The sequence below is a fragment of the Pangasianodon hypophthalmus genome, chromosome 22, assembly GCF_027358585.1.
Source record: "Pangasianodon hypophthalmus isolate fPanHyp1 chromosome 22, fPanHyp1.pri, whole genome shotgun sequence".
NCBI classification, from domain to species: Eukaryota; Metazoa; Chordata; class Actinopteri; order Siluriformes; family Pangasiidae; genus Pangasianodon; species Pangasianodon hypophthalmus.
Genome location: NC_069731.1, coordinates 18,254,959 through 18,277,919, shown reverse-complemented (window position 1 = coordinate 18,277,919; position 22,961 = coordinate 18,254,959). Strand labels below are relative to the sequence as shown.

The window sequence follows — 22,961 nt, the reverse complement described above, 5'->3', positions numbered from 1 at the left end:
AACTGCTGCTCACTGGATGTTTTTTGTTTTCCGCACCATTCTGTGTTGAGACTGTTGTGTGTGAAAATCCCTGGAGATCAGCACTTTCTGAAATACTCACACCAGCCATTCTGCCACGGTCAGAGACCCTGAGATCATGTTCTTTCCACGTTCTTTCCATGTTCTTGATATTATTTTGGTGCATCACTAATATTCACATGTTTCCACTCTGATCTCTTCATGATGTTCAGTTACAATTTTTTTTTTGCCTTGTCTCATCTCTTCTTTTTGTCACACTTTCGAAGTGACACATCAGGTTGTGTAAATAAGCTTCATTTTCACATGGTGTGTGTTCTTATTTCAACATAATGTGCACGCACACACACACTGCACGTGTGAGTCCATCACGTGTGCGTGCTTGACATACAGTATGTACTGTGTATGAGGAGTGAGAGTGGGCACTCTCAGCAGTTCTTCTAGAGGAGGACAGCTTCTCCCAGCACCGTGGACATGAACATGGAAGTACATTAAGAGGTTCTTCTCTGATGCAGCACTGATTAAGAGAAGATGCTGCACAGAAGATGCTGCACAGCACGTGCGCGTTGATTTGTGGATAAAGGGGCGTGGTCACTCCATATAAACCTCTCTAACCCTTTGTGCAGTTGATGCAGATGTAATGATATTAATTTTCAGTTTAATCACTGTGGAGTTGATCAAATCTTTTCAGTAGCCTTTTAGGAGCTATAAATGATGTAAAAATGTTATTCAGGGGCCAATACTTTTGCACCAAGGCACAAATCAGATTTTCCACAAATGCAGCCTCATCAGTTACAACCTTTTGTGTTTTTTTGGCCGCGTCTTTATGGATAAAGTGTGCATTTCCGCCATGCACGTGAAGCAGAAACGGCGGCGTTTATACCGTGTAGTGTGATATGTGATAGGACACGGAATGCACGTGCTCAGTTTAATTCGTTAACATGCGCACAAAATCCTGACACTTTGGCACATTTTTTTTTATTTGACAGCATGAAGACCCTTTTGGAACAAAGATATTTATCAGAAATATTAAAAGAGGAAATTCTGACACTATTTCTCCAAACCGCACGCGCCACTGTGATCAGCATGGCATGCAATGGTGCCTTTATATGCACATGTATTTACAGTAATAATCAAAATAATACAGCCATTTGCTCTGAATAGCTCTGGATGGATGCTGATTTTCGTTGCTCCTATGGGAGCAGTTGCCATGGTTACCATACGTAGACCCCTGTCCGACCATGACGTAATGCATCGCCTTACGAGCGCGCGCTTGCCGTTCACACACTGTCGGGACGCGCGCGCTTCCCTCATTGGCTGCTCTGCAAAACAGATGGATTAAAAAAAAAAAAAAAAAAAAGAGAGAGAGAGAGAAACGGACACGTTTATCATTCTATCATTTTATTTCTCACTTCATGTAAATCATATCATGTAATTATTGCACAGTAATATCGAGCGTGCTTGTTGATTAGAGTGAAAGCTGTAATTGTCTTTATCATTATTTTTGGAAGAAGAAGAAGTGGAGATGGCTGCAATTGTGGAGAAGACAAGTAAGTGACTTTAATATCATTAAGTCTGCACACATGAATACCTTTACTGAATGATTTCTCAGGCTGGAGGAATAGCTCCAGATCTAAGCCTAGTGAAATCGACCATGAGGTTTATTACAGAAGGACAGAAATACTGGTAAGAGGTCTTTCAGTACACAAGAGATGAATCCTGAATGCACAGAAAATACTGAAATGCTGAAAATGTGCATTTATTTGCACAATTTGTTCATTGCACTCTCAATGTGCCACAAGAACAGATGCATAGAAGGAATTATGCATCATTTTTTTTTTCAGAATTCTGATCCAATTATAATAGTGATGTGTGCTATAGATGAAGAAAGGGCTGATATTAATCTGGCATACGCACGATAGACTCACAATCTGTCTCAAACACCAATTAATGTTGTATGTATGTATGTGTGTGTGTGTGTGTGTGTGTGTGTGTGTGTGTGTGTGTTTATTTATTTATTTATTTATTTATTTATTCATAAATGCATCAACCCACACATTGATGCATCCATAAATGATCTAAAACTAACCTTAAGATTCCCAGGAATATGAAGAAAATTCTGTCCATTGATTTGTCCTCATAAAAGAAGTGTGATCTCATTTCAAGATGGAGGAATTGCTTTTTTTCTCCAGTTATTTCCGTCCTAATCCATGTAGATGCAGTGGTGAATTGAGAGTACAAGCCTTACAATAAGGAAAATGACAGTTTGACTTTTTCCCTCGCGTCAGTCTGCATTCATATGCATAATAATAGGAATTAACACAACCAAGAAGCTGAATTTCAATGAGCATGCACATGCATGACTGAATATATTCCAAAAGGGTGCGTTTGTTCTGTTCATCATTGTGTGTTTTTGTCACATCTAATTCTCTTTTTAAAGATTCAACAAAAGACCGAGCGAGACTAGCTCGAGAGAAGAGAGAGGAGAGAGAGAGGTTTCAAGGTATGTTGACTAAAAATCTTGCATTTGCAATCTACAAAATAAAATACAGCCTTTTATGATAATAGGGACACTTTAAGTTGATAAAGCTAAGACAACTTTTCAGGTGGATGATAGCTAGCACTAATTTCTCCCTTAAAATTCTGCGTCATAATAAAGGCACAATAACTGACATGAAATACAAAAAATAAAAAATAAAAAAAATTGAAATCCTACAAGTTGTGACACAGGAAGTCTAAACTAAATTCAACTGACCGCCAAGGGGTGGCAAGGGGTGAATACTTATGCAATCACAACTTTTACTTTTTTATGGGTTATAATATTATGGGTTACTTTGTGTAGATTCAGGATATATATAATCCCATTTAAGTCCATTTCAGCTTCAGGTTGTAACATTACAAAACATGGCAACGTTTAAGTGGGGGGTGAATACTTATGCAAGCCACTGTAAGTGGAAAACACGACAGTGTGCTGAAGTAGAGTGACGGTGGGAATGAACTAGACTAGGGGCTGTTTAGGAAGCTGAGAATCTGCAAGTATAAATGATTCTTTAGCCAGTATATGATTGAGGTCATGTTGGTGTAAAAGCTGTATAGTTTAGTATTGTGGTTAAAATGCTGACCTGAGACTTGCAAACTCCTGGCCATTGGGTGAGCACTTTTATTCAATTATTCAAATGATGGAATAATTGGCTAAAGGGGTGTAACACAAGGCCACTATCTGTATCTGTTTAGTGCTCACATTTATATCTGTATTCAGATTTAAACCCAAAGTGGACGTGGCCTAAAACTGAAGTTTTTGGTTATTTGTATATTATTATTATTATTAGTAGTAGTAGTAGTAGTAGTAGTAGCAGTAGTAGTAATAGTAGAAGTAGTAATATTATATTGAATATGAACCCTGCTACTTTGCCCTCAGAAACACTGGAAAAGGCTGAGACAGAAATGTCAGCATGGTGTGTGAATTCAGGCTCTGACAGTTCCTCAACCTCAGCTACATCACTCCAGTTCATAATTGTTCTCAACTAGAGGAATGCTTTTTTAAATCTCGCTCATACGGTTATTATTTTAGTTTGTACCTGCTCGCAAAATGTTTTTTTCCACTCATGCCCACATGTAAGTAAAAACCTCCCACTCACGAAATTTATTTTATTTTATTTTATTTATATATTATTATTATTATTTATTTCTGCACCCGCAGAATTCGAGCCCTGATAATTTCTAGTGTTTCTGGACAACCCCAACCTTTCTAAAATAAAAAAACCCAAATAGTGCACCTCATATTCATATCTGTATTTGTATCTGTTTAAAACACATGATCTGTTCAATCCTAATCAGATATTCCTAGTCATCACTAGATGGCTAAACTAAACCCTATTTGAACAAAGCAAATTAAACATTATAGTATTTTTTTGCTATAGTGTATTTTTTTAAATATCTATTAATAGAAATGAAAATTGCATCAGTGTTATCTGGGTGAGTTCCAGGGATGAAAGTATGGAGGCAAAACTCTACTTAGATCAGAAAGTATCAACATTTAAACATGCTCAACTATTGAAGAGTAAAATTAAATCTTTCTAATGGATGAAAAGAGCTGACAAGTTGATCATGCCTGATTTTGCATGACTAGCTAGTTCGCTAAGCAGTCAGTCATCAGGAAAATATTATGCTAACACCAAAAATCCCAAAAGCTAGAATTTCCTTTGCTCGTTAATAAATGTTTATTAATCCATATATACCAAAAAACAAACCCTAACTAGCTAGCAAATTTAACAAGCTAATTTAAAGAGGTTAACTATGTAGCAAATTTAACTAGCTAAATTACAAAACTTAACTAGCTAGCTAATTTAACTAGCGGAAACTAGCTTAAATGAGCAAACCTAACTTGGCAATTTAACACACTTAACGTATGTCTTTAGAATTGATAGTGAATAGAAAGAAAAATATCATGGTGTTTGACATTTGTAAAGAGGATTTTGAAGGTCAAGATGAAAGTAAGGAGTAAAAAGAATGTTCTTTTCTCTCTTGGAAATTTACTTAAGTACTTAAGAATACAAGTACTCATTTTCAATAACAATTGAATAAAATCTAAATCTTCCAAAATAGTACCCAGGTGCAGTAACAGTAGGTGAAGAATAATTTTTGAAGTATTTTCCATTTTCTGGTGAGTTCTGCTCTCGACTCAGTAAGCCAAACCTCCAAGGGATCATTTAGCAAACTTCACTTGAGCTAACAGAGTGTTGGAACAGCGCTATGAGTGTGTGTGAAAAACCGTGATGGAATGCAGAGATGGTCCACTTCGTTATTTACCCACGTTGACCGTGTGTGTACAGCATCACGGGAGAAGGAGCTGTGGGAGAAGGAGCAGCGCTTCCGTAAGCAGTATGAGCGCTCGGTGGAGGAGCGAGGGAGGCGTCTGGAGGAGCAGCGGCAGCGAGAGGAGCGTCGCCGAGCTGCTGTGGAGCAGAAGAGGAGGCAGCGTGGTGAGGAGGAGAAGGTCAGTCCCTCACTGTCCTCTCATCGCTCTTCTTCTTCATTTTACCTTTTACCTATCTGTCTGTCTCATCCTTATCCCCGCTTTAAAGCTTGGGCTCATGGGTCATGTGGTACAAGTTGAGGCAGGGTGGAGCTGTTTGTAATGGTAGGTTTAAGTGTTATAATTTTATTGTGGCAGTTGTGTACGGTGTTTTGCTCTCAGAAAGCTTTAGTTGTGCTGTTCGTTTTATCTCTGTACCAGTGTTACTGTGGTGAGGTGTGAATTGTGTGCCTAGCAGACGGCTTAAACCCCTCCGCTCTCCCATCGCCCTGCTCACCAGCAGCTAAACACAGAGTCATGATACTCTACATACAGAAACCCAACAGTGTCCTGACTAATCTTATAACAGACTTGCAGTGATAAAATAATTCATTTGTTTATACTGATTGAAAATGTTGAAAAGTTGATTTCCATTCCACTGGCGGACAGTGTACTGCTACAAAGGGTTAATATGACTAATATGACTAATAATAGTATGAGCGACATTTTCTTATTAATGCAAAATGAACTGAGATGCTAGACGCTAATGATGCTCTTGAGTGACTCCATCTGTTCTGTTAAAACACTGGTAAGTAAAAGCTACAGTGCTGAGCCACTCTTTTCTGGCTGGGGGTGGAGCTCAGTTCTGGGCCAGAATAATTGAAAAATAAACAGGAAATTAAGAAACTACAGAGATCTACTGCTTGGCAATATTGCTAATCATTTTTTGTCCATAGTATCTTTAAAATAATATGATTACTACAGGTCCTGAAACACTTCTAAATATTACAGACTGCACCTTTAAATATTAGGGATATAATGATTGTCTACAATTAGTATCTCTCAGTGCTTTTGCGTTTTAGGGCAAAATGAACCTCGACCTACTCTGTTAAAAGTTTATGCTCTTGAGTAAGTTGCTTTTTAAGTAAAAGCTACAGAGCTGCCCCCTCTTTTTCAGATCAGGGCGGAGCTTATTTGAAAGATTGAAAGGGCCAGAAAGATTTTAAAGAGAAGCCTAAAATCAAGTAAAACAGAGAGCTCTATTGCACTACAATGGTGCAAATCATATATTGTCCATAATTTCTCTGAAATAGTGTGAGTAGCACAGATCTAGAAACACCTCTAAGCATTAGAGACTGCACCTTTAAATAGCCGGGTTTATAACAAGTGACACAGTGAGCATTGTTTACCTGTTAGTGTGGAATGAACTGCAATGCTAGAGCCTAAAGATGCTTCCAGCTGACTCCAGCCTCTCTGTTAAAATGCCTTTTAAGTAAATGCCGAGATGCTGGGGGTGGAGCTAATTTCTGGGCCAGAAATTTTTTACAGGATCTTGAAATAAAAATAAAAATAGAACGTTCTTATCAGGGAAATATTGCAAATCACATTTTCTAGAAAATATCTTTGAAGTTATATGATTAGTACAGCTCTAGAAACACTTTTAAACATTCCAGACTGCATCTTTAAATAGTACAATGAGCATCGATGTCAATAAGTTATAGTATGATGCTAGAAAAGAAGCCAAACCAACCAAACACATTCTACATCCCATTTACAAATCATATCAGTCCATTACACTAACTGGCTGCTAAATATCATTGAATATTGTGCCTTTTTTATCAAGAGTTCTTTATTATTCTATAAGAGGAAGTTTAGAGATCGGGGCAGTGCTTAAGGGTTTGCATTTCATCGGGTTTATTGATTGAAAACATTGCATGACCATCCCCCATGTTAACGATCGGTCACTCCGGCATGGCGTGATGACCTCACCGTTCCCGATATCCATCGCACGCTGACAGGTGCATAAATCACAATTAGCACTCAGCATCATTTATGATTTAGTGCAATGAGGAATTTCTAAAGGTAATAAATAAAGATGTTATTTTACAAGAAAGGCTCGGGCTGCTCCGCTCTGTGTCATCCCATCTTTAACCAGTGCAACCGAAACTGTCCGTCTGTGCTGTTGAGTTGATGTTGGATTGATGTTGGATTGATGTGTTTGCTCCAGGTCGGGGTTTTAATGCTGTGTGTGTAAAGTCTTCCTTTAGATGACTCTGTTGTTGGCCAGTGCGCTGCCTTCACATTGATTTCACTTCCTCTGCAGTGGCATCAGAATAAATCCATATCTGAAACCTGCGCTGCTTTTAATGCATTCACACGAGCAAGAGAAACAGAAAATAGTGTGTGATATAGTTACAGTCGTCCCTAGTTCATCTGACTCAGTGGATGGTGATGGTGAAAAATTATAATTACAGATACAATATATGGGTCAAAGACATGAAGGGTTTTCACTTGTATACAGTATAACAGCGCTATTAAATAATAAAATCAAACAATATTACTTCTATTGACTCTAAGATTTTTTGAAAAGCATTTCCTTATAATAACTTCTTACAGATAAACAGTGAGCAAATTAGGTACTGATTTATAATATTTTAGTTTTATTTATTTAATATTTCTGCTAATAATAAATATATATATTTTTTATTTATAATTATTTGATGGACTGAATAAGATTTCAGTGAATTGTATTTTTACTGTTATTCTTGAATTACAATAATACATTTGTATTTCATTAATTAAAATTAAATTTAAAATATATAATATAAATTTATATATATATATATATATATAGAGAGAGAGAGAGAGAGAGAGATAGATAGATAGATAGATAGATAGATAGATAGATAGATAGATAGATATGGATATGATATGACTATATCACGAATTATGTCCATATGACTATGGATGTAATTGTTTTAGAAAATAAACAGAAAAGAAATTCGGCACTGTAACTATAACTGCAACTGTAAAAATGTGTTTTCCCTTTCGTTTTGTTTTTTTGTCGTTGTTATTATTGTTGTAGTTGTTGTAGTTTTGTTTTTTCAAAACCCTTTCCATCTTTGACATATATATTATATATCATTTAACAAATTTGATGTGTTAATATATGTATGTAATGTATTGTGTATATAATGTATTGCTGTATATATTGTTGGAATCTGTGCCACTGGGGCACTTAAAGAGTTAATTTTAGAGAGGAAATGCAGCCACTGAGTACATGGAAAACAAGAACAAGCAGCACAAGAGAGAGAGAGAGTTCCCGATAACACTGATGTGACCTGTGTCATTACCATAGCTACACTGTGTGTGTGCATGTGTGTGTGTGTGCATACATGTGTGTTTGAACAGCCGGGTGCCATTGGGGGGATGAAGGGAGGGGTTTGGGTGGGGTTTCTATGCCGTGCTCATCTCTGTGTGGCTGTGCTGTTTTATACACACTCCATCACCTGAGAGAGAGAGAGAGAGAGAGAGAGAGAGAGAGAGCGAGAGAGAGAGAGAGTGTGACGGAGCCACCACACACACACACGCACACACACACTCACAGGGCAAGGCCCTTCCTTGTTATTATCCAGCAGTCAGTGAGGAAGAGAGGTTGTGCATCTCTGAGTGTGTGTGTGAGTGTGTGTGAGAGCGTGAGGGTGGGAGGTGGTCGGCATGGAGCATCAGCCGGCCTCGTCTCCGTCCTCGAGGCGCCGCAGTGACAGCTCAGTCAGAGAGAATCTGGTCTTCCCTGTTTTGGAACGCAATGAGCAGGAGCACCTGGAGGCACTGATGCGGCGCTCGGAGGATCGCGGCCCACCGCTGGAACCGAGACCCAAACGCTGGACATGGGGCGGCCCGCCACGGACCTGCGAGGGTGAGTCTGAGATCTATTTCCCCCGGGGAGGAGGAGGAGGATGAGAGCATGTAACACAGGGTGTGTAGGCTGCAATGCAGGGGTGGAATTTTTGGTTTTAAAGATGCCAGAGCTGGTGTGGGTGTTACCTAACAAACTGCAGCAGCTCAGTGTTAGAAGTGATGCAGTTTGGCAGAAAAAGGTGGCGTCACTGTGTGTCACTGATATCTCTAAAGAAGCTCAAGGTTAGACCTGATTAGCAATTCAGTGTTTCAGATGCTGAATAAACTCCGGCGTCACGCTTAAAAACATCCCCCTCCTCCTAAATATCACTGACTGCGTTTTGCTGTGGATGAAATCTCCATTTCTGTCTCATCATTCCATTAACAGAATCTTATTTAGCTGTGCTGCTTGTAAAATCGTCCCTTTCATCATCAGATAAACCCACCCGTGTGTTTTTCCACAAAGCAGCGACAGAGACACAGGAGCACCACCCGGACTCTGTGGTGCATTCATAATGACATTAATAATTCACCCTGTCCGAGAGACCGAAGGTCCATGATCGGCCCACATGATGCACCAGTCAATCCAGTGTAATTATATAAACATATAAAGAGCTACATTGATCCAGCTTCACATTGGGTTGTGGTTGCTTCTAGAAAACTAGAAAACTGCTCTGAGATAACCTGAGCTCATCATCAGCATGAATGTTCCTTTTTTCCCCCAGTGCAGATCATATTACCATCCAGCTTGACTCAAAAAACTCATCTAGTCGCCGTATCACAAGTGCACTTGCTCACCAGCTTTTCGCTGACAAGCCGTATTAATATTTCATCACGCTGTTTCTTTGTGTCATTTCTGAAACATTATTCAGCGATTCAGAGGCCTGTTGAGTCGTTTTTCTGTCAAAAGTGTATGTACATTAACACAGTGATGAATCATAAATCCGTGTACAGATTCTTAAACCTGAAGGCGTGCCTGTAGGCCTAACCTAAACATCCTGACTTCAACTCTCTGAGGACACACCCCTGCTAAAATTGCAGGTTTTTGTGATGAAAAAATGAAAATAAGATAAGGTCAGATCTTTTTCCACCTTTAATGAGATATAGCAACCAACAAGATTGAAGTGAAAAAGAGGAAAAAACATCACAAGCATGCACACCCTTTTATAATGGGGTATGTGACTGTGCTCAGAATGAGCCAATCACATGCCAACTTATGTTCAAAAGTAATTATCATACAGCTGTTATCAATGAAGTGCTTCTGATTAACCCCAAATAAAGACCAGCTGTTTCTGTAGGATTTTCTTCACGTCTTCTTGCTTTCATCCGACTGCTGAAGCCATGGTCTGCAAACGAGCTTACAGAGCATGTATGGGATCTCATTGTTGAAAGATATTGATCCAGAGAGGGAGACAAAAGAATTTCCAAAACATTGGCTGTACCATGGAACACTGTGACACTGTAACAGCCATCATCAACAAGAGGAGGAAACCGGTGCACCACAGTTACATTACCAAGAACAGGACATCTCTCCAATATTGATGAAAGGACAAGAAGAAAAAAAGGAAGGCTGCCAAGAAGCCTACGGCAGCGTTAAAGGAGCTGCAGGAATATCTGCCAATTCCTGGTCACTCCCTGCATGTGATAACGATCTCTTGTCTTCTTCATCTGTCTGTGCTGTGGGGTAGGGTGGCTAGACAGAAGCCCTTTCCTCACAATAAAAAACCCCCAAACCATTTAAGCCCACCTAAATCACCCAAAATGTGTTATGGTTTGGTGAGCACAAGGTAGAACCTTTTGAGCATAATTCTAAAAGATATGTCTGGCACAAAAACAAGACAGCTTATCACCCAAAGAACACCATACCCACAAGTGAAGCATGGTGGTGGCAGCATCATACTCTGGAGCTGCTTCTCTTCATCTGGGATTGGGGCTCTGGTCAAGATCGAGGGAAACTATCAAGCTATTTTTGTACAAAACCTGCAGGCGTCTGTTCCAGCATGATAGCAACCCAAAGCACTATGAAGAAGATCATCATTTTGGAATGGTCCACTCAGAGCCCAGATCTAAATCCTATCGAAAAACCTGTGGAATGACGTGAAGAGTGCTGTGCACAGGAGATCCTCTTGCAAAAATATTTTTGCAAGGAAGAGTGGAATAAAACTGCCAAATTAAGATGTGCTAAATTAAGTTGGTAGACTCTTATCTCAAAAGACTGACTGCTGTATTGCACGCGAAACGTGTTTTAACAAAGCGTTAGTTAAAGGGTGCGCACACTTGTGCTAGTAGGTTATTGTAAGTTTTTTCTGTTTGTCCTCTTTCCCTAACATGTTTCTCTTTGTTTTTCACTTGAATCTTGTTGGTTGTTATATCACATTAAAGGTGGAAGAAGATCTGACAAGATTTATCTCGGTTTTGTTTTTTACATCACAGAAACCTGTAGCTTTAACAGGGGTGTGTAGACTTTTTTATATCCTGTACAGTGTTCCTTAAGTCCAAAACACATTAACAATCCAAAAACACAAAGCAAACAGCAAAGCTAAAAGCAGCAAATGTGAAAATACAATAGCAACATAACTCAAAATGGAAAGGGGCGGTCCTTATTGAAGATCACATGCTCGTTGCTGATTGGCTGTAGCACATGTCAGTCAGAGACATGGAAGAAAACGGTTTACAGTAACAAGATGAATTTACTGATGTGTTTTTTAGATGCTTATATCTATCGAGGGCATTAATATTATGTTAACTGAATTAACTTCTGTCAATTTTGCACGGAACTAATTTGACTATTCAAACCCTGAAAAGCCTCCTAAAGGAAGCCAGGTTATTTGGAAGAAATAAATACTCTTCACTATAATAACTTAAGTAACTTAGTCTTAAGTGATTTCCTCTTCACTGATGAGTTAACAGACTGAAAAAGTGTGGTTTTTTTCCTTGTGATAGTCATACGCAGTGTCCAATCAGCAGCGAGTGTATGATGTTCAGTAAGGACCTCCCCTTTCTGAGTTGTGTGTTTTGTGATTTGTGTTGTGTTTTTGTCTTATTGTGGTGTTGTGCACTGAAAATATGAACGTTTTTACAGTAAGATAAATGTTTTAAAATGTTTGGGTGTTAGTCATGTGATGTCACGGAGTAATGCTACAATTACATAACATAGTTTATGCTCCTAAAGGGCATGATTGTCAAAATTGTCAGATTTGTGATGCATAAAATGACTATTTTCACTGTTGCGTGCACACTCAAATGCTTTTGACAGTAAAGTAACTGCGTAGTTGCTGATCAGATTCTTAGCATGAACTGAAGTAACTGAAATACGTGAATATGTGACGTGTGCTTATGTGAACTCATAAACCTGTGCTTTCTCTGCTCTGCATCACCTGCTGTGTAGGTGATCCTAAGATTGCCCCGCCCTCTCCTGCTGCTTCATCCATCTTAGCCAATGAGCCTGCTTCTCTCCCACCTGCCAACCAATCCAAAGCCGGTACTAATCTCCAGCTGCTCTGTGTGTCGTGCTCTTTGCTGTCATGCCATATTCTGGTTGTCTGTGTGTGTGTGTGTGTGTATGTGTGTGTGCTGTTGTCGTGCTGTATTGTGTTCTTTGCCTCATTTGAGATGCGGCATTTCTCAGGCTTTTCTGTTTGCGATATCTATTTCATGCCTCTACATTTTTACACTGTCTCCTCTGTAAAGCTTGTAGATGTGGACCGTGTGCCACTGGGACATTTCTTGGAATTAAAACTCACTGAATGTAATTCATCATTAGGACGGGGCGCACGTAGCCAGAGGCAGATCCGTATCCTGCTCCCTGCGCGCTGGGAAGGGCGGATGTGCAGGATGTGGAACGGAGATCAGCCTGGAGCTGCATTGCTCATTCAGTGCTGAGGGGATGGGATAAAGGGGGTGGAGGGTGGACGCTTCATCTGCTGGTTCATTCTATAATCAAATCCACATCCCAGCAATGACATCACTCCTGCAAACCCCATGAACACTGATACAAATTAGAGCTGGGTCATAATCGAAGATTTTCTGATATTTCAGAAAATGATGGTGAATTCGATATGGCTATTATTAGAACTGCACCTCCGTTGTTAATGCTAAACTCTGAATGCAGATTTTTTTTTTACATTCTCTGGTTACGAGCAGCCAATCAGAACAAACGTGAGGGAAAAAAACGAATGCAATGAGTTAAACACAGCAGCCAGTGTTGCAACATCTGCTGTTTTTCTGCAATTAGGCAATTAGCATACATTACATTAATTATGTAAAGCACAAGGGTGCATGCTGTTATAGAACAATAATCAGTGACACAGCTGAAAACAGTCATTTCTTCACTTTCACATGGATATAATTTCCGGTTTCTAAAAACTTACTGCCTTTCCTCTGATTTTTACAAAGCACTGACACTGGAGACTCCTTCAGGAATAAAGCTGTCCACGTGCAGTAGGATGCACTTTTGAACTGACACTTGACCATTCTGGGGTCTTTTTTATTCAATACTAATATCTTAAAATCACTATTAGACCATTGTAATGAAAAACACTTGTTATTAATTACATTTTTTTTTGTCTTTGTCCTTTGGTTCTAAGGGTGTACAAGCTTTTACAGTTAAATGCATTTAATATGTTTAATGTGTTGACAAGCGTTTACAAGGACAAATTCCTCAGATAATAAAGTCAGAAGATGTTTGAACTTTTTTTTCCTGGTTATCATTACATATTTGTTAGGTATTGTGCTGAAATATTTATTGCATGCAGATCTTTCATATGCAGGTATAACTAAAGCTAGAATTACCAAGGGAACACTAATCACAGATCCAATATGGTCTCAGGATTACTTGCCCTGAGCATTTCAGTGGTCTCTGACTTCCCACAATGCCTCTTTCTCTCTCTCTCTCTCTCTCTCTCTCTCTCTCGCTCGCTCTCTCCGCAGTACCAGACTTCATGATTCCACCGGAGTGCCCAGAGCTAGACTTGATCGCCTGCCTTTCCTCCTCTAACTCCTCAGCTGCTTTAGCACAAACAACAGAGAGAGGCAAGTGTGATTCATTCCACTACCAAACATCATTCATTATTCTGTGCTCCCTTCATCCCTCTATGACCTCTGACTCTCCTCTGTCTTGCCTTTGTCGTCGTTTAGCCTCGCCCAGCCCCCACAGGTCCCCGTATAAGGCCTCACCGAGCAGAGCCGAGCGCAGGAAGGCCAGCTCCACATCTGGACCATTGGAGGAATCCCGAGGGGCTGCCACAACCCCCAAAACCCCCCAGGTCAGCTCCATCAGTACCTCAGCTATTTATGGTGTTCTTTTTACAAATCCATTTTTTTGTTACACAGCTCAGATTTTTAGATTCAGATTATTCAGTAGGCAAAACTGTAGGATATAAGCCACTGAGGAGACGGTCTCCTAGCAACTGCATTGCTCTGATCTTGGTGTTTCCTGCTTCAGAGCTTTTCTGCAGCTCTGCAAGCTGCCACATCCATGCGCAGACCAATATTTCAACTTATTTGTTTATTAACAGTTCACAGTTAAAAATACTATAGCTTCTAGATGAGATTATGCACAAAAACAAGGCAGAGGCTTGGGAATAAACTGTTTTTTAGAAGTGTAAATTATTAGGGTGTCTATGTGGGACGAGTCACAGGAGCTGAATGTATTGAAATGCGTTTTTAATTCAATTAATTTAATTTCAATTCAATTTTATTTGTATAGAGCTTTTAACAATGGACATTGTCACAAAGCAGCTTTAGAGAAATAAATACATATTTATGCGTTTAAATCCGTATTTGTCATTCTCAGACAGAGAAACAAGTCGGCGTGATCACCGAGTCCTCAGCAAAGCAGCTGGAATCTCCCATGACGCCCACCAAGAACTCGTCTGGCTGCAAGAAGCCCAGCACACCCAAAAGGTTCCAGCTCCAACACCATCACTTCTTCTTTTTCCTCTCCCGTCACACTGGGCTATTGATGAGTTGAATTGACGAGTTAAGTCCAAAAGTTATGTTAATATTTACGCAGGGAAATCTCCAGGAGAGCACCAGTTCAAATCCTGACATCCGTGGCCTGGAGTTTAGAGAGCAAATATGGCTGTGCTCGCTAGGTAGGATGGGAATACTTTCTCTCCCGTCAATCACAGCGACACTAGCCAGTCGTGGGCATCTGTGAATTCATATATGTGGAAGAGGGTAAAAGTAGTGCTTTCCTTGGAGTGTGCAGCATGAGCAGCAGTTGGTTGGCTCCACATGTCTCATGTTACATGTTAGCCTTCACTCTCCCTGGTTGATAGCTGTTGAATGGCTGGTGGGTAGGAATTGGCAGGTGACAAAACTGGGGAGAAAAAAATGAGCAAAGATGGGTTACGCACCTGCTAAAGCATCTAGACCACCAGCTTTAAACACAAGCACTTACCTTTAGGCCTGAAAAAAATCAGGGATAGAAAATGCGGACTGAAGAAAGAAATGTCTTTTTCTTTGCTGTCATATGTAATACGATGTACCATACAAGCAAGAGACAATATAATAAAGAAAAATTTAGAAAAAAAGACTAATATGATGATATTTGAACGAGCTCTGGTGGTTACTTGTGCACACAACTTAATAAAACCAGGATACTAAACCAAGGTTGATGTGTACATAAGTATCACACAACTGGCTGTAGTTACATCTGAGGTCTGAATACCAATGTGCGTAATTTTGATACTGAATCCTCATTAAGCATTCATAACTCTGAATACGGCCCAATTTTTTGCAATGACTTAAAAAAAAACCTTTGTGCTGTAGTCACATGAAAGCCTCTCAAAGGTGAAATTTTTTTCCTCCCACTATTCTGTGCTCTAATTAAGGTCCAAGTCATGTAAGAGCCGCATCCAGTCTCCGTGTTCTCCCGGGCAGTACCCCACCTCACCTATGAAGCACAGAGCCATGACCCCGGGTGCAGACAACAACAAGAGGCTGGACGGAGAGGAGAAAGGTCTCGAGAGTAAAAGCTCCAACACTCTGGACAGGAAAACATCAAGGACTGAAAAGATTCCCAAATCTGCAAGCAGAGAACTCGGACATAATGCAGGTAAGATGTTGGCTGATGGAATAATGACAGGTTTAGTGCTGATCATTTGTACGCCACTGATACATGAAGATTTGTGTTACATTTTGCTTTCAGTTGTGGCAGAATGTTCATCGTTTAGGCTGGTTATTAACTGATGCAAACGATTAAATAGACTTTGGCTTGTGTTACGTCTTCGAGGTGACTGGAACTAAGCACTAAGCAGACTTTCGACTGGCAGTGTGTGTACATATTCAGTATTCTTGGATTAGTTTACCCCCTAATCCATGTCTTGTACTTTGTACTTCTTGCACACTTCCAGATCTCTGTGGCTCTTTAATAATTCTGAACAGGCTTAGCAGAAGTTTTGTTCACTACACCTACTGAAGTATTTTTAATGTTTCTTATCCATAGCATGGTGGAGATTTTTGTGTCTGGAGCTGCGTGGTAAATGCATTGACGTATGTGATGTTTTATTACTATATCAGAGTCTCCAGTGACTCCGACTGGAAAAGCTGGAACCACTGATGCTGAGGAGGCCTCCAGACTGCTGGCTGAGAAACGACGGCTGGCCAGAGTGCAGAAAGAGCAGGAGGAGAAACAGCGACTGGAGGAAGAGAGGTACAGACAATAAACCACATGACACCACAGCGCTACTGAATGCTCTGTCCTGATTGGTCAGAAGGTGTTGACGACAGCTGTGTTGACTCAGGTCACAGGTTTACATTAATGCACTCATTCTAATACATTATTGTTTCTATAGTAACAGTTCATTCACAGGGATTTATATGGCGGTTGCTCCACATAAACAGATTAAAAAACTGCATGTCATTCAGCAGGACATTTTTGAGGTCTGTTTATGTAAAGACAGATTGGGGATCATTTCCGGGCCGGATTAATGCAAGCAGAAGCATGAAAATATCGCAATTCATACTTATGCAGAGCTATTTTTGATTCTATAGGATTATTCCTGGCTTAGAAACACCTGTAAACATTACCAACTGCACCTTTAATTGCCGTCTCGGTTAGGCTTAAGGCCGAGGAGCTCCAGAGGAAGCAGGCGGAGGAGCGGGAGCGACAGGAGCAGGCGGCTCAGCAGGCAGAGAAGGAGCGGCAGAGGCAAGAGGATGAACGCAGGAAGAAAGAGGAAGACGACAAGCGGCAGAAGGAAAGACGTTTGAAAGAGCTCCAGGACCAGCTGGACAGAGAGGTCACCCATAACTAATCTCATTTATTCTTAAATGTCCTCAGAGCCTCTAAAAATGGATTTTGCAGTGTTGCTGTGTTGTTGAGATGGTGGTATCAGTGTATGTGTGTGTGTGTGTGTGTATGTGTGTGTGTGTGTGACAGAGGGAGGAGGCTTTCCAGAGGGTGCAGAGGGAGGCGGAGAGGAAGCAGCAGGAAAGAGAGCAGCTCAAACTGCAGGAAGAGCAAGAGAGACTGCAGAGGAAGAAGGTTTTTATCCCTCAAAGCACCAACACATTAAATAACTCTCCACTGAGCACACATTACACACAGCATACTTCTATAATCTGTCAGATTTTATTAAATGAGCTGCTCTCAGTCCTCACTTCATATTACGTGTGCTTAATGATGATTAGTTTTATTAAAAATATACAATTCAACGTAGAGTGAATTGCACAAACTGTTCTTTATACACTGCCAGTCAAAAGGTTTTGAACACAAGCAGTTGTATTTTACAATAAATTTACAGTTTACACAATAATGGCAATTAAAAAAGGAAAAAACTTACACATTTGATCAAATACCTCGTTTAAGTATTATTGTTCCTACAGTAACGTCTCACACAGGGACTTGTACAGTGGACGCTCCACATAAACAGATTAAAAATGTGTGTGAAGTTTTCTGTAAGGACGTTTATTTAAATCTATGGAAGGAGTCTCCAGTGTCAGCACTTTGTAATAGTACTTGTATAGTAACAGGAACTATTCGGTTTCGTGAATGTTCCACAATATTAAATATAACTATAATCAGATAAAAAGTACACTGTCTCATTCTTTAATAAATAAAAAATCTAATCATTGGCAAAAAAATCTAATCAAAGGTATATTGTATAAGAGGAATAAAAGCATTTAGGGTGTGCTGTTATAGGAAACAGTAAGTCCACTTTTTTCACACCTCACTACTGTTGATTATTTTCCCAGAACATCACTGCCAAAGTGTTTTAGTCCTTAATTAATAACTGATTGTTCTGTTTTAAAATGCCTCACCTTACAGCGCATTGAGGAGATCATGAAAAGGACAAGAAAAACTGACACAGAGCCAAAGGTACTCACACACACACACACACACACACACACATTCAAATCCTCAGAAGAAAGCACATGGAACTGGAGTCACTGAAACACACATTTTTACACTTTGTGCTTGAACAGAAAGATGAGACGCACACTGAGTCCAACTCGTCCGTGATTGAGTCGGTCTCTGTCTTGGAGTCTGCAGGTGAGAACGCAGAGATTTTGGGAAGGACCAGTCTTAACGGGTAATGTAATCAGAACCTAGTATTCTATGGCAGCTTAAATTGCACAAATATAGTGCTAGCATTAGCATTAGCAAGGACTGTCATGACATCACTCAAGCACAGGTTGAAAGCCAGGTTACAAGCTATGAGAAGGTAAAGGGTTTATGAGAATGGTCAAGAGTGCCTTCGCTCTCCTGTCTTTCTTTGTAACGAGGTCTCATGAGCCTTAAAGCTTCAGTATTAACATGCTAGCATCAGTAATATTTTAAGCGACCTGTTAGGCCATTCATCTGCTTGAAAGCCATTATAATCCTATAAACACACAAAATTCAACTCATTCTAATTTATGAGGATGGTCAAGAGTGTATTCGCTCTTCTGTTTTTCTTTCTGATGAGTTCTTGAGGGTTTAACTGCAGATGTTAGCATAGTTAGCATTTTAAGCTATATGATAGGCCACTCATCATTTACAATAGCTAGACATAGTATTAATAAAATCTCCACTTTATTGCTCTTTAATATGAAATCTTGCTCAAATATTATTCAAACGTAGCTTTTTATCAGTAAAGATGTACTGTATCTTTATTGAAGACTTCATGTTTCATAAAGTCAGAATTTCAGAATTGTCACAGTAAACTGACTTGAATTGCAATTATTATTATTATTATTATTATTATTATTATTATGTTAAAGATTGAATACACTTTTGCATATGAAATCAGAGCTTTTCTTAACTTAGGTAACAATAGAGACCTTTTTATTGCATAGGAAGAAGATGTACATCATTAGTTGTACATCATCATGTATAACTGGTAGGATTTAGGATTTAAAGTCACCCAAATCCTGATTTTAAAATGATAAATGTAGGACTTCCACATAAAAATGTTCATTAAACCCGTGTAACAGTAGGAGACACGCAGTATTTTGCTGGCCTGCATTTGCATACTGGAACATGATTGGCTGTTATGTTTTATGATGCAGTAACACATTCTTGTACTGCAACAACACTAACTCAGGTTTTCCAGTGAAATTCATTCATTAAAAGAAGACAGCAAAACTTTTCACACTTTGAACACCAATGAGAAAAAGGTAACAATACTGAATTTTAGTTTCAGTATACTGTATTTCAAATGCTATAACCAAATGATAATCCTTTATGAATGAGAAAGTCACTTCAAAAGTGATGCTGTTCAGCAAACAATACAAGACAAGACGGGAGAAATCAGTGTAAAATCATCTGGAGATGAAATCAAAGAAAATTAGAGTGAAATGTGGCATGAATGACTCAGTTATGCCTGGAAATCAAACATACTCAATGAATTACTGTTAGAAATGATTACTGTTTTAATGTTTGAGGAATAAATTAACACTGTGCCATTTTTTTAGATGCTGGACAGATTAATGGTCCCTCCATCAGGTCCTCAGAAAGCTCCACTTTTGAAAAGTTTAAGAGTGAATTCCCCTCATCCATCACAGCTGGCTCGCCTGTGATAAACCTACAGCCTCTGGAAGCTAAGGGGAGTGTGGCTGATGACCTTTCAGATGGTGTCCAGTCCATGGATGTAAGGTAGGCCATCACCGTGGTAACACATATGAAGCTGCAGTAGTGAAGCTGCAAATCAAGGTTTATATGAAAGCACTCGTACTAATACGTTATCGTTTCTATAGTAACAGCTCATATCCAGGGACTTGTACATGGCACATAATCTAAGGCTAATAAATGGATTAAAAATGTGTTTTTGTTTAACAAAGAAAATGAATGTATAATCATTGAATGGAATTATAAACTGATGAAAATTATGACGTCATCCATTAATTGTAATTGCTAAAATGCTGTGATATAAGAGGAATAATAATATTGGGAAATATTCAACGTCAGCGTGGTAACAGTAACTCTGCTTCATCACACCATCCCGTCATTGATTATTTTCCTATAACAGCACAACACCCAAGTGTTTTATTCCTTACTCAGGATATGTTCACTGCTTCTTTCAGCCCGGTCTCTAGAGATGAGCTGATGCAGGAATACTCTCCTATCAGTGAGAGCTCAGAGAACCTCATGAGGAACCCCCAGGCGCTGGATCTCCTGCCTCTCACTGGACAGGCTGCGTATCCTAAAGCTGGGGACTGCAACAAAAACCTGATCCAGAGCTTCAGCACCGCCACCGCAGACTCAGCGCTCATCCAGAGTCTTGGGCCGAGCATGGATAAGCTTACTGTCTAGTGCAGCAGGTGATCACAAAACTAGTGGAGATTTCAGAGTCAGTGGCTTAAGTCCAAAAGTTACTTCAGTATTTACACCTATTTACAAGTTTCTCGTATTCAGACTTGGGTTACACATGTGCTGAAGTTGATTTTCTGAGCTCCCTATTCAAATCACATGCGTATAGTTCATGACTCCAAGGTTGCCAGATTTTTCTTGAGTAGAAACGTCTGAGGTGAGTTCTCTCAACAGCGACTAGACCACCGCCTTTAAGCACAAACACTTGCCTTTAAGCCTGAAAAAAAAATCAGGGATGCAGACTAAACAAGGAAGTAGCTTTTTTTTTGTTGCTTGTTTTTTTCTGTCAAATGCATTCAATATACTGTAACATAAAAGCAAGAGACAATTTAAAAATATATATATAAAAAATATGCTATATGAATGATGGCATGTATTGAAATACACATCGAATAGGAGTCTAGTATATTGCTGCATGAATATTCCTAGTTGTAATTATCACATTAATCACTGCAAAATTTGGTTTAACAGTATTACTTCCATCCTCATTATTTGGTGGCTTATAAAATAGCACTTGATCCAGCACATCCTGTTATTTGGCATTTTATTTTATAGATTGTGCGCTGACAGATAATGAAGCCATGAGATACTAAATCGAGGTCATGAAATTGTAATGTGTTTGTAGGATATAGGCTAATTTATCATACCTTTAAATCCTTCATTCTTTAAAGTCAGTGTTTTTGTTAATTCAGTGCTCTCTCCTGTAAAGAAAATGTGCTACAGTTGGAAGGATAAGCTGACTAAGCACTCATCTGCTATACTTTAATTTAATTCATAAATTTGATCCATTAAAAATTCAGTCCTTGAGATAAGCAATGTTTCTGTAGCCTGTCTGTAGACTTTAAAGGGATGATATTATTAATTAAGCAAGTATTCTGTAGTATTCTGAGTGTATTTACAGGCAAATTTCAGGTACATTTCAGCATGATATATTGTGGTTACATCAAATTGTCAGACATTGGTGCTGGGCTTAATGCTCGAGCCGATATCAAAATCAGAATCAAGGTCAAGAATTAAGTGCATTGTGAGACACGCCTCTGTTTATGTCTGTAGTTATGTCTGAGATCTGAATACAGAATTTCAGTATTAAACTCTCACTGTATGTGCTCAAATATCTCAACTCTGAATCCCGTACTCTGTACCTATTTCTGATTGGAACTTTTTGTTTTAGGGTATACGTCACGTCTTGGCTGTGTTGAAGAATGGTTTGGATTTGGCCTTCGTCTGTCGTGCCTCTGTTCCAGCTCTTACAAACCTCTCCTCAAGAAATCCACGTGCATCTTGGGGAAAAAGGAAGGAGTGCTGAATCAAGTAGTTACACATAGAATAATAATGATAATAATAATAATAATAATAATTTAAAAAAAGCTTTGCCTTTTCTTCATAGGTATACCATTTCAACATATTTCACCGTAGTAATTGCTGGGGAAAGCAACTGTATTGCAGCTCTTGCAGCCGTAGTGATCTTTATATTCCTGTAAACACACTGTAGAGTGGTACACGAGCCTTGTAGCAACTTTATACAGTTTTGCTGCGAGAGCACAAATGACCAGCAAACTGACTGTGTGTATATGTGTTGAGTGTGATGTGTCATGTATCAGGGTTTCGCAGTTCTTCAGTAAGCAAAGTCATGCGAGAGTAAAACTGTTATAACACAATAGTATGCTTTTTTTTTCATAACGCCAACAAAAGAAGGAAAGACTTTGCAAAGATGTAAACTATGCAGGCCGGGCAAAGTGTAAATCATGTGTACACTAGTGATTAAATAATAACACAATGCTACAGCTGTACAGTAAACATCCCGACTTAAAAGCTCTCCAATACGCTGAATATGTGTGTTATCTTGTTAAACGGCTCTGTTTATTACAGTCTTGCATACTCAGGAGGTGTGTTCGAGCTTTGCATGTGAGCACAGTCGTATGGATTCCTGATGTTCCTGTTTGCTGGTGGTCCTAAGTGACGTGTACGAGGTGTATGATGTAACACTCCTGATGAACTTGAATGTTTGAGGACCAATAAGATGGCATTTCAGGGTTGAGGGTTCTGGGTCATGTTGAGGAAAGGGTCAGTTTCATTCTCATTCTCATTCTCACGTAAATCCGTTGCTTCATGGTGATAAATGGTGCATGAATCAAATGCTCTCGAACCGCAGAAAAACCTGGGATATTGAAATAACAATAAAATTATTGAGCCACACCCCTCGTCATTGCTTCTTTAATTAAATGTATTTCAGAAATACACACACGTCACTGACACTGGTGCCGAGAATGGACCAAGGGACAAATAACGTCTGGTCCTTGTCCATTAATGGACCCGAAATACAGGGGGGCAATACACTGTGCAGATGAGTTACAGCCAATTATAGTACACTAAATGGCCAAAAGTATGTGGACACCTAACCATCATACCCATATGTGGTTCTTCCTCAAACTGCTGCCACAACGTTGGAAGCAC

At 39.4% G+C, this 22,961-nt stretch overlaps 1 protein-coding gene across 2 annotated transcripts; it reads left to right on the top strand.

Annotated features, from left to right (window-relative positions):
• The first annotated feature begins 1,328 nt into the window (after positions 1 to 1,328).
• Positions 1,329 to 22,703, top strand: map7d2b (MAP7 domain containing 2b). Of its 2 annotated transcripts, XM_026938207.3 has the most exons (17): positions 1,329 to 1,565; positions 2,456 to 2,518; positions 4,848 to 5,011; positions 8,627 to 8,729; positions 12,099 to 12,191; positions 13,640 to 13,741; positions 13,847 to 13,974; positions 14,505 to 14,614; positions 15,547 to 15,770; positions 16,235 to 16,367; positions 16,776 to 16,956; positions 17,097 to 17,201; positions 17,985 to 18,035; positions 18,143 to 18,209; positions 19,613 to 19,793; positions 20,222 to 20,458; positions 21,679 to 22,703. In XM_026938207.3, the coding sequence occupies exons 1-16, from the start codon at positions 1,541 to 1,543 to the stop codon at positions 20,448 to 20,450; spliced, it is 1,959 nt and encodes a 652-aa protein (XP_026794008.2). In that variant the 5' UTR covers positions 1,329 to 1,540; the 3' UTR covers positions 20,451 to 20,458; positions 21,679 to 22,703. The 2 variants fall into 2 exon arrangements, with proteins under 2 accessions (XP_026794008.2, XP_026794009.2); XM_026938208.3 differs by lacking the exon at positions 12,099 to 12,191.
• Positions 22,704 to 22,961: the final 258 nt, after the last annotated feature.

Bases quoted from the DNA above. Each gene is read 5' to 3' on its own strand.
- map7d2b (XM_026938207.3), top strand. From the start codon at position 1,541: ATGGCTGCAATTGTGGAGAAGACAA. The intron at 13,975-14,504 runs GTCAGCTCCATC...TGTCATTCTCAG, and splicing joins CAACCCCCAAAACCCCCCAG to ACAGAGAAACAAGTCGGCGT. The intron at 14,615-15,546 runs GTTCCAGCTCCA...GCTCTAATTAAG, and splicing joins AAGCCCAGCACACCCAAAAG to GTCCAAGTCATGTAAGAGCC.